Source organism: Miscanthus floridulus, unplaced genomic scaffold (assembly GCF_019320115.1).
Source record: "Miscanthus floridulus cultivar M001 unplaced genomic scaffold, ASM1932011v1 os_2352_1_2, whole genome shotgun sequence".
Classification (NCBI taxonomy): domain Eukaryota; kingdom Viridiplantae; phylum Streptophyta; class Magnoliopsida; order Poales; family Poaceae; genus Miscanthus; species Miscanthus floridulus.
In genome coordinates, this window is record NW_027098251.1 from 148,492 (window position 1) to 160,000 (window position 11,509).

The 11,509-nt window shown below is 42.3% G+C and overlaps 1 protein-coding gene across 3 annotated transcripts; it reads left to right on the forward strand.

Moving 5' to 3' along the window:
* The first annotated feature begins 2,693 nt into the window (after positions 1 to 2,693).
* LOC136534844 (uncharacterized) lies at positions 2,694 to 8,958 on the forward strand. Of its 3 annotated transcripts, none has more exons than XM_066527209.1 (9): positions 2,694 to 3,835; positions 5,230 to 5,359; positions 5,444 to 5,985; positions 6,066 to 6,146; positions 6,281 to 6,379; positions 6,690 to 6,803; positions 6,891 to 6,962; positions 7,892 to 7,963; positions 8,115 to 8,958. In XM_066527209.1, exons 1-9 carry the CDS (start codon positions 3,515 to 3,517, stop codon positions 8,373 to 8,375), a joined length of 1,692 nt encoding a protein of 563 aa, XP_066383306.1. In that variant the 5' UTR covers positions 2,694 to 3,514; the 3' UTR covers positions 8,376 to 8,958. The 3 variants fall into 3 exon arrangements, with proteins under 3 accessions (XP_066383306.1, XP_066383307.1, XP_066383308.1); XM_066527210.1 differs by having other exon boundaries at positions 5,498 to 5,985; XM_066527211.1 differs by having other exon boundaries at positions 6,700 to 6,803; positions 8,115 to 8,308.
* Positions 8,959 to 11,509: the final 2,551 nt, after the last annotated feature.

Sequence of the window (11,509 nt, forward strand, 5' to 3'; positions counted from 1 at the left end):
TTAAAATGTTATGTCGCAACTTGTCAACTTGCGCACGGACTCTAATTATTTGCTTCATATTCGTTTCAATGCATCATGACAACACTTGTAGTTATTTACTGCACCGACAGTAGCTCCCATTCAATTGGAATTAAGGCTACAGAACTTGGGCTTAGGGTTACGTGTCAAACGAGAACATCGATCTGCCAAACGTGTCGCGCCGTAGGCCTAGTTTTTTTACATTGATCTGATGCTAATAACATAAATTACACGCTACTATTTTAAAATACATGGGAAACATGCAAGATATATAGGTTGACGTAGCCCAACATCGATCGGGTTACGAATTCCGCGCTGTCTAGCAAACTTACGCATCTTGTCTTTGTAATGTTTAACGAATAGGTTGACGTAGTTATGTCCATGTCCCCTCTTCCGTGCAATTACTTGTCTCCCCTTTAGTTCATTCAAGAACTTAGCTTGATCATCGTAACATTCCCACCTGCATTTCGTAGTGCTCTGTTCAAACAAAAAATTATATCATATATGTCTTAGCAAAAGAAACAAAATATGATTTCATGTTTATCACAAAAATAACTAACCTCATTATAGTCAACCATATGGCCGCAATAATGGTCAATTTCAAGCTCCGAAGGGACTAGGCCATAGTTGGATTTAACACCACATTCGCACATGACACGAGGTGCTCTGTAAATTATCCTTTATTTCTTCTTTTCCTTAACCTCTGGCGGTTCTTCTGGCCATTGGTTCTTAGGACCATACAACCACTCCTTGAAACGACACTTTGCCATTGAAAACACCTAAATAAGGTAACATTAGTACATGAACACATATAGCTCAATATTTTAACACATACACTTTACACTTACTTCATGCTTGTTTGGACACACAAACTCCAACGTATTCTTAGGGTTTATCACAGCTCGATCTCTGCAATCGCATAGAGGAGGTTCCTCGAGTCGTCTAACTGTGGCTAAGTGCTTCTCCTTAGCCGTCATTGGAGGGGGGTTAGGGGGAGGTGGAACCCACCGCTCGAAGTGCTCTCGTGGATGTCGCCCTCTCCACCAATCGTCGAAAAGGAGGTACCTGGGGTCAAACTTGTCTGCACCGTCGATCCACTGAAAGAAAAAGCACCTCTCATGGGCCTACACAACAAAATTCTAATAAAATATTAGTAACCTAGTAATACAAATAAAGAAAAAAATATACGGAAACAATTACTTACATTAAAACGACTGCATGTGTAGAAGCAACGAGCCGCTGTGTCCGGATGTCTCGATTGAAACACGTCGGCCGGACGACTACAGTCATAGTTAGGTACAGGGAGGTTAGGAGGGACAGGGACATCTTTGCTAGACTCTTCAGGGTACAATTCTCTAGGACGACCCATTTTCGCCACAACTGCTCCCAAAACATGTCTTCCATCTAATAAAACGATTCAAATTAAACATCAATCAAAACATCACATATTAATGTAAAATATAATCATTTGCATTGCAACTCAAATAAAATAACCAATACTTATAGCAACAAAAATATACATGATAAACATACTTCTAACTAAATAATTAACCTTTACATCGATAAAATCAAACTAATATCTTCCTCCAAACCATAGCCCATAGTTCCCAAACATAATTTTTCTCCTAATCTTAACTCTCATTCATAATATTTCAATCTAGCATTCAAACTAAAATAAAAAGTGTGTCATTACCTTAAACGAGGCCGAGGAGGGAGGGAGGTGGCCAGGGAATGGAAGGGAAGGAAGGGAGGGAGGCGACAACCGAGGACCGAACGCCGACAGCACTTGGGAGTGGTGGCCAGGCAGGCGGGCAGGCGGGGCGGCGGCCCCGAAGGCGTGGCGGACAGGCAGCCAGGCAGGCGAAGGCGCGAAGGCAGGCGGGACTGGGCCGCGGCCCTTTTAGCCGGCTTTGCCGCGCACCGATCAGGGCGCGTCACTGCTGCGCCAAGATCGGTGGCGCGGCAGACCCTGCCACGTCACCGGTCAGCGCCCCGGTCGTCGCCACGTCACCCCTCTCGCTACGTCACCATGCATGTTGCGGCACAGACGTTTCATCGCGCCAAGGAAATAGGCGTGGTCAAAAGTGTTAGTTTTGAAAAAAAAAAATTAAAACAGTGTTAGATTTTAAATGAGTTTACAAAAAGTGTTAAAAAATTCTCAGTTTACCGCCACCAGGGATAGATGAGTAGAGTACTTCTTAAGCAGCTAACCACTCCACATCCACTCTTCTTTGATTAATAACTCAAGTTTAATGCCAAGCGCATAAATGAACTCTGCCCTGTTCGCTTGAGCTACTTTTCAACCATGGAACAATATTTTTCTCTCACAATAGTTTAGCATAAGAATCAGCATAAGCTAAATTTCAGCATAAGCGAACATGGTGTCTGTTCTGTGTTCTCCTACCACGTTTTCTCATTATTAGTACTTTTGGCATACCAATTTTTTTGAACCAATAATAATTTTCATTCTCATCATCATTAATTAAACGAAACAGTTATTAATATTTTTCCCAAACTCATAAAATTGCCTAAATCTGAGTCACCATCATCATTCATTCATATACATTCTCACATCTTCCTGTTGCTGGTGTCACTGTTACTCATTCAATTGGCAGCTTCTCTAACCTTTCTCTCCTCTGCAGTCTGCAGAACAAAACACTCTCTTTTCCCTCTCTAACCACCCATCCCATATCCATCAGCACCGAGCACCCCTGCCCTGCTCCTCTCCTCTCCCCATGCCCTGCCCCGTTCCATTAACAGTGTCTCCTCTCCTCTGCCACACTCTCACTGCTCCCAAGTTATCCCTAATCCTGTCTCTCCTCATCTTTCTTCCCCTGCCCTCTTTTGCAAGATCTCTCCTTGGTCTTCTCTTTTCCCTTTTAACTCTACCGCAATCCCTCTTTTGTCACGAGCCCGAGCGCAGCAAAAGCGAGCGAGCGAAGCACCAGCAAAAGAGAGCGACGCCGGCTGCGCCAAAGTTCGGATTCCCGTCTATTTTACCCCCCGCCCCCGCCGACTCACCGGCGCGAGATCCATCCGGCATCCGCAGGTGTCGGCGGCCCGCAGCCCCCCGCGAAAGATGGCGCCTTTCTGAGGCTCCCCCGGGGGTTTCTCGTCGTTTATTGCTTGCTTCCCCCCTATCTTAAAGCGGCGGCTTCCAGGGAGCTCCTGCCGTCCCCGGCCAATTCAGCTGAGGTGGCGGCAACTGGGTTTACGGCTCGATCCGGTTTGTGCTCGGGCGTGTCTGGCTCTGACCCGGGCGGGGAGCGGTGGTTCTTGGCTAGTTCTTGAGCTGGTTGCGACGCTTATCCCTCTTCTTCGAGTTTTTGGATTGGAGAGGCTTGGGGGAAGCAGGTTCTTGCGAGCTGCTGCTGCTTCGGTTCTCGTGGAGGAGTATTTTTTTGAATTCGGTTGGGGGGGGAGATGGGGCTCTCGCGGCCCCTGGACTGAGCATTTTCCGATTGGATTTCGGCGTTTCCTGCGGCTCCCAATCCAGATGGCGGATTTGGGGCTGTGGAAGCAGGCGTGGATGTGGGTGCTGTCCCAGAAGCACATCCTGGCGTGGGCACACACGGCGGCGTGCGGCAGCAGGGAGCGCCTCGCCTTCCTGGTCGATCGGCACTGGCCCGCCGTGTCCCGGGCCTGCGCCACCTCCTCGCGCCTCGCGCTCGCCGCGCTGCGGCAATGGCGCGGGTGTACGGCGCGCGGGGTGCTGGCGGTGGCCAGCCTCGGCCCCGCCGCCGTCTTCGTCATCCTCTGGAGCTTCTTCGTCTGCATGACCTCGCCGGCCTGCGCCCTCTACGCGCTTCTTAGCCTGGTTCGTGCTCCTCCGCAAATCCTACTTGTCTTGTCTTGTTGCTTCTCAACCTTTAGCTCAGATTTGATTTACCGGATAAGGATTTTGGGTGATAGATTCTAAATCTTGACATGTGCTGCTTTTGCTGTCCAACTTTGCGTTGCATGTGAGGTTACATTTCTTTACGAAAGTGGTTAAAGTGTTGCCTGATGGATGGTGAAACAAATAGGATAGGATGGCCTAAACTGTGCCGCCACTGGTTGCCTTCATGTGTTGCTGCTAAATGTTTGTGTGAAGCTTTTAGTAGTAAGCTTCTTCTATGCTATCGCGAAGTAACATCTATGAACTGCACACTGCGTTTTCAACTTCTTTTATACTATACTACTTAGTTCTATCTAGTTTGTTTTGCTACCAAAGAACATCTATGGACTGCACACTGCGTTCTCAACTTCTTTAATACTACTACTTTGTTCTATCTAGTTTGTTTTGCTACCAAAGGTAGATGGTGATTGAACATGATTCTCGCTACTTTAGTAGTAACATATGTGAACTGCTGTGTTTTAAGTTTCTTTTGCACTACTTAGTTCTGTCTAGTTTGTTTTGCTACCAAAGTTAGGATGGTGATGAAACACAACTTTCGGATTGAGTATGACCTGACCTACTAATCCTGTTATGTGAATATATCTTACTATGCTAGAATGATGCTATGCACTCCATCCTTCATAAACCGACTTGCTATTTGTGAGAATGCATCATGTCTGTAATATGTACCCTGCGAGGATCCTATCTCAGCAAAATGCTAGAAAGTTGATGTTCAGTTGTTTCATCGTGCAGTAACTACTGTTTGTTTGATTAATTGAAATGTTAATACCTATGAACATAGCATACTTTTCATTGTAGGTCTTGTTTGGATGCACATGTATCCACCTCAATCCATGTGTGTTGGAGTGGTTTGGGGTGGAATTTACCCAGTCCAACACACATGGATTGAGATGGATACACGTACATCCAAACAAGACCGTAGATGGATTAACTCTAATATGCACTTATGCCTCTGACATAGTTTGAGTTTCTATCTGCTTGTAGCCCCAGTTGTGAACTGTAGTGGGCTTAATTAATACGGAAGAATGTTAGACCTTTTCAGCTAGATTGCACTAGGTAAGTCATACATGAATTCAAGCAGTAGAAACAAAATAAAACTAAAGAATCCTAATGCTAGGTCCCCTGATATTTTTTCACTGCTAGGTTTTGACATTTTCATGCTGACTGCGTAGTTCATTGTCATCAAATGTACTTGTATAATATGTAGCTTTTACTTGCAAGTAAGGAGACACGATTTCATATTTAGATTTATAGGATTAGAAAGTATCTGAAGTTATGTTGTTTGCTAATTTTTTAATAGCTCAATATTTCAGGGGGCTGCTGCTGCAGTTGTTCACTCTATGGGCTATACACCTGGCCTTTTCATTGTTGGGCTGTTTGGGATATTAATAATGTGGATGTATGGCTACTTTTGGATTACAGGAATGCTTCTGGTTGCTGGAGGTTTGTTTATTTAAACTTACAAATCTGCTCGTGAGAATGCTTATATTTCCTACAAGTCCCTAACCTGTTTCTTTTTTCCCGTAGTCATATTTTTTTTGACGCTTACACCTGATGATAGGCTTCTATGCGTTAATGCAGGTTGTATGTGCTCTTTGAAACATGCTCGATATGTGATACCTGTTTTGACTTCATATGCTATTTATTCTGTGGCTGTTCGTGTTGGGTGGCTTGGAGTCTTCTTGACACTCAACCTTTCTTTCTTGACAAATGATCTTCTTAATAAGTTAGCGCAAGGATACGAAGGAAGCACTGAAGAAAGCCAGTTTCAAGACATGAAGGATTCTGATCCAGTTATGGATGAGTTCTATCGTAGTTGTGAATTCCCACCGGTTCCTGATAGTGAACCTGAGACCGTGTCTTCGGCGAAGCCATACTGCTCAGCACCCATCCAAGATGTGTTACATGTACAAAAAGAGGAGCCTCCTAGTAAAGTAGTGAAATCTGATTCTAGTTCATTGGATGAGATTAAGAGGATAATGGATGGTTCAAACCATTATGAAGTTTTGGGCGTACCTCGTAATAGAAGCATTGACCAAAAGACCTTGAAAAAAGAATATCACAGAATGGTACTACATTACAACCCCATATACAATAGAAATTCATATTACTGTCCTCTTTTTTACAGTCTTGTATTTTGTTTCTCTAGGTCCTGCTTGTACATCCTGATAAAAATTTGGGAAATCCATTGGCTTGTGAATCATTCAAAAAGCTTCAATCAGCTTATGAGGCAAGTGTTTGTTCAGATGTTTATGCTTTGACTTTTCGTTGTCTAGATTATTGTTTAATCCAGTAGTGTATCTTTTCTTTATTACCTTTCTGATTCTTGATGAAGTTAACTTGTGTAGTCATACCTTCCTGCAGGTTCTCTCTGATTTCACAAAGAAAAACAGCTATGATGAACAACTGAGGAAAGAAGAATCACTGAAAATTACTCCGAGATCACGTGTTGTCTCTCAACAGGTGGTTTCTTATCTCTGTTGACATACAATTATATTTCTCTTTCTATATATATCCGGTGGTTTCTATGTATATCTGGTCAATTATTCAAGTGTATAGTGTAACTTACTGAGAAATTAGCATGGTGCCATTGCAAAGATGCCATTGCAAAGATGCACAAACTGGGAAATACTACTGCTTGTGAGACTGGCAGGTGGGCCCTGGGTCCACATGTCAGGACACAACAATGGTATTTTTCACTTGAGTGGTCTAATGGATGTGATGAAGCAATTCACTTTAAATAAACTTATCTCATAGACTTTTTTTTTTAAAGAGTGGTGTAGAGTTTCTCCCAGACGAGTCCAGGCGCATACAGTGCACTAAGTGTGGTAATTTCCATATATGGATATGCACCAAGAGAAGCAAAACAAGAGCAAGATTCTGTCAGGTTAGTCACCCAGTATGGACTTTTCAGGGTACTTTTCGATTGATTGGGTATCGCTGCAGTTAATTAGTAGGAATTATGTGGATGTAGGGCTGTGATCAGTTTCATCAAGCCAAGGATGGAGATGGATGGGTTGAAATCAGATTTTCATCCTCTGTCAAGGTACATTGATGTCTTGCTTTTACAATTTATTATACGGAAGAACTTATGAACAGTGTTGTTTTTTTTGTAATTTAACTGCTGAAAACTTGTATGGAGTGGTTTCAAACAAATGGAGCGAAGTAAATAAAATCACAATTGACAACAACAACAAAGCCTTTAAGTCCCAAACAAGTTGGGGTAGGCTAGAGTTGACACCCAGCAGAAGCAACCAAGGTTCAGGCACGTGAATAGCTGTTTTCTATTCCCTCCTATCTAAGGCTAAGTCTTTGGGTATATTCCATCCTTTCAAGTCTCCTTTTATTGCCTCCACCCAAGAAATAAAATCACAATTGACAATTGTGTGAATTCTGTAGTTCTGCTGATGTGAATCTTTGTGTTTACAGAGACAAGTATGGGTTCTTGCCATCTTTTGTTTTGAACTATAAGCTAGTCTTATGCTTTTTTTAGGCTAATGTTTTGTTTGAGGTTCCGCCAATTTAGTAACAGGCCAAGTATTTAAGACATCTGACTATGTCAAATATTTTAAGTTGCTATATAGGTGGATTCCTAAAGTACCTTGGTCTTGGTCATTCAGCTTCTATCTCTTATTTGTCTCATGATTCAAATAATTCTAATTCTGAATATTCAGAACCTGTGAAGGGCAGGCCTGGTGCAGTGGTGAGAGCTGTCTCACTGAGTCACCAGGTCGTGGGTTCGAAGCAGCCTCTCCGCAGATTTTGCGGGGGAAAGGCTTGTCTCGGTTTATCCCTTCCCCAGACCCCACTCATGTGGGAGCCTCCGGCACTAGGTCTGCCCCTTAATATTCAGAACCTTTGGAAGCTACTCAATTCTAGAATGCCTATTTTCTAATGATGGTCCTGAGATACTCAGTTTTTTTTAGTTCATTGTATTTGTATTTGTATTTGAGCAATGTGCATTTTTCACTTCAGATGGAAATACCACGAGCCTTTGTTTGTGCTGAGAGCAAAATATTTGATGTGTCTGAGTGGGCTACCTGCCAGGTGAGCGTCTGGCTCGATCTAACCGATTTTACTGTTGCTATTTTGATGTATGACTTGCAGCTTTGAATATTCACATGAAATGCTTCATTGTTCCATTTAAAGGAATATGAATTTACTTCTCTAACTGATTTTACTGTTGCTGATTATCCAGGGAATGGAGTGTAAGCCTAACACTCATGGTCCAACTTTTATGGTAAACATGGTTGGCACAGATAGGATGCCTCAGAGATCCTACAGTTCCCGGTATCCCTTCAGCTTGGACGCAGAGATGATCCCTGAAGATGAATTTGAGCGGTGGCTTCAGCAGGCACTGGCATCAGGCGTCTTTGCTGACAGCCCAAAGCGCAGGAAAAGCTGGAGCCCATTCAAACTGCCTCAAAAGGGAATTAAAAGTTGGCGAAGATCATCATGAGGGTGTGGCATTATGCATTGGGGTCTAGGCGACTACAACATTGGAAAGAAGGCAATAGTACAAGGCTTCATGAATGTAAATAGACTGACCAACAATTTGCCTGGATGGATAACTAATTTTTGTTCGAAAGGAGAAAGTGGATGAAAAAGAAACACTCGAACGAATAGGTATAACACATGTCACTGTTGAACTTGGTTCTCTTTCCAGCATCCCATGAGTTTAGCTGTGAACCAGTGTGCTATTCGTCCTGTGATCAAAATAGTGGTGGATCTGTGGTGTATTAATTTCAGTAGTTTAGGGATCTGACATGGAAGAATGCCGAGATTTGAAGGGATGTTCATGGTAATCAGAAGAAATATTTTTCTTCTGGTATTGTCTTTCTGTAGAAGGGAAGGAAAAGATGAAAGTGATACAGGAGACTGGCTGTAAATACACTAGAAGTTCCCACCTGTGGAATTACTGCTTGTTAACATTGTATACACTGATTAACCCTGTCAAAAACTTGCATAATCCAGGTCTGTGCTGTGATGTGACAGCATGACGTTCTGGTGATAATAGAGGTCCAATTCTCTACTACTGTTTATCGTTCTGTTTTCTGTTGCCAGTCACTGCTAATGCCTCTGGTGATGATAGAACCTTGAACCTTCCCTTCCAGCTGTCATTTTTAGTGCTGCTGTTGGTATCTGCTGTAAACTTTGAAACTTTGGTGTGCCCATCAGCTGAACTATTGCTATCATGGTTGCTCTATTCCTCTGTGGTGCTGGATACGTAGGATGTTTTATTGATGCTTCGTAGGAATGATTGTGGCTGTTGTAGATCATGGTTTAACACCTAATTATGGTTTCTCGTATGGACGAGAAGAAGCATGTCATGTGAGGAAAAGGGCGAGGATTATACTACTACCGTACCGCGGAAGGTATTGGGCCTATGGTACGGTCATACAAGTCAAAGGCATACCTCGTGCTGGTGCATTGTGCTACGAGTGCATTAATCGAGATGCTATTTTGTCAACCATTAAATTTAGTTGAGTAATATAGAGACAGAGCCATTACACTTACACAAGTGCATTATTCGAGATGCCTTCACATCAAACATTGCTGGTAAATAAAGAGCTTACCACTCATCAGTGAGAAAAGATCTATGTACTAGGGACAGGAAAAGGGTAGCAAAAGAGCAACCAGCTGCTAGCAAACGACAAGTTTCTGCAGCTTTTCACTCTCTAGCAGGATATGCTGAAAAAAACATGTTAGTTCATTAACCGTCACCATTAAATTACCAAAATCACGATATAATCAAACTATTATACCATATTTGATACACGTGATGAATCATGTGGAAAGACACCAGGGACAGATCCAGTCATCCAGCTGCCCCACAAAGCAATGGAGCCCTTCATCCATTTTTTTTTTTTTTGAGAAAAGTAGTAGGAAAGCAGAGAAATAGAGGAGCCATTTGGTCCGTTCGCTTGTCTGAATTCTGGAGGAATCTGGATGGTTTGAAGGAATGCTGGATAAATTTGTGAGAGAAAAACACTGTTTCGGATGAAAAAAAAAGAGGACAAGCCCCTGCTAGGCTCGTTACAAAGGAGATGCTGGACTAGACAAGCGATGGTGAGTTGATCGAAAATTAATTGAATTTCGATTTTTGGATCAGCACCGGCTCTACCCATGTAGGCAGCAACAACACTTAAAAAGACGTATATATCAAACAATTTCCATGGAAATTGTGATTTTAATTACCTTTTGTAATAATACCATTTTTATGGTCTTTATTAACTTTTGTGTACGGATGACGTCGTCAGGGCCGGGAGGACCGATGTTGTTGATAACAATGTTGACAAAAGAATGGTCAAAGCAACACCGCTTGTATTGGCTTGAAGGTGACCCATGATAAGAACACATACTCTGGCGCAATAGAGAAGATAAAAAATCTGACTCCCAAAAGCTCAGCATATAGTAGTTCTGGTGCATTTTTAGGTTGATACGTATATACAAGGAGAAGAATTTCTCTCTCCACACCAACTAACAATATGGTATTAATTTATGTTTCATCTCTACTTGTGGGCTTAAACAATAAAATCCATTAGGGAACATAGATAAATTGCCTTAGAGGTTTATTAGAATTTCTGTATATGGTTTTAGGGCAACTAGCCTATATATAAATTCTAACATTTCAATTGGTTAGTTTAAAAATCGGAGGACAACATTGAGCATTCATAGAAGTTTATTAAGGCCTAATTTGGCTATTGCATCGTAGCGCTACGTGTATATATATATTCCATTCAAAGGGACTACAATATGTATAGCACATGTATATGTCAATAAAAAAAACATACGTACTACTAATTTGATGTTGATCTATAATTTGAAAATTAAAATCGATCAAATCTAGAAAAGTAGTATAACTTAAGACAAAGTTGAATTGACCTATATAATATATTTTGAAGTCTGAAATACAGGGAATAGTAAAAGAAAATAATAGGATAAGCTACTAATTAAGTGGGCTGCCCAGCCCAATAAAAGCATCTAAGCCCCTAGTTAGATTTCGGTAATTAATGACAATACGAGATTACTGTGACTAACGTGTGTTTTGCAGATGCAATTAAGTTAGGTCATGGTAATGGCAATTAATTGGGCAATCATGGTTGTCATGCCCTATGATGGAAATCGTTTCGGTTTTCAAAAGATGGACGACAAGGTTAAGGATGGACTAGTTCTAAGTGTTGTTTGGTGTTGAAGAGACACTTAGAGTAGTTTATGACTTTGTTTTTCCTTTGGCCGTACTATTAAGGGGGGTATGGACGGGTAGCTTGACCTAAGTGAGTCTAGTAGGTTAGGTGTGGTACACACTTATCAAAACTAGCACTAGGTAGCTCCAAAACAGCCCTTAGATCAATTGGAGCAAACTTTATTCATATATGATTGTGAGTTGGAAGTGAATGGAGGGTCAAATATTGATCGGACGCTGGTTCCGGTGTGACCGGACGCTGGCGTAGAGTCCGGTCAGTTCATTTGATCAAGGTGAAGTCGTCTGGATGCGACCGGACGCTGAGTGAAATGTGACCGGACGCTGGGTGCCAGAGTCCGGTCAACTCCAGTAAGGTTCTAGAGCGGGAGAATCCTGATCGGACGCGT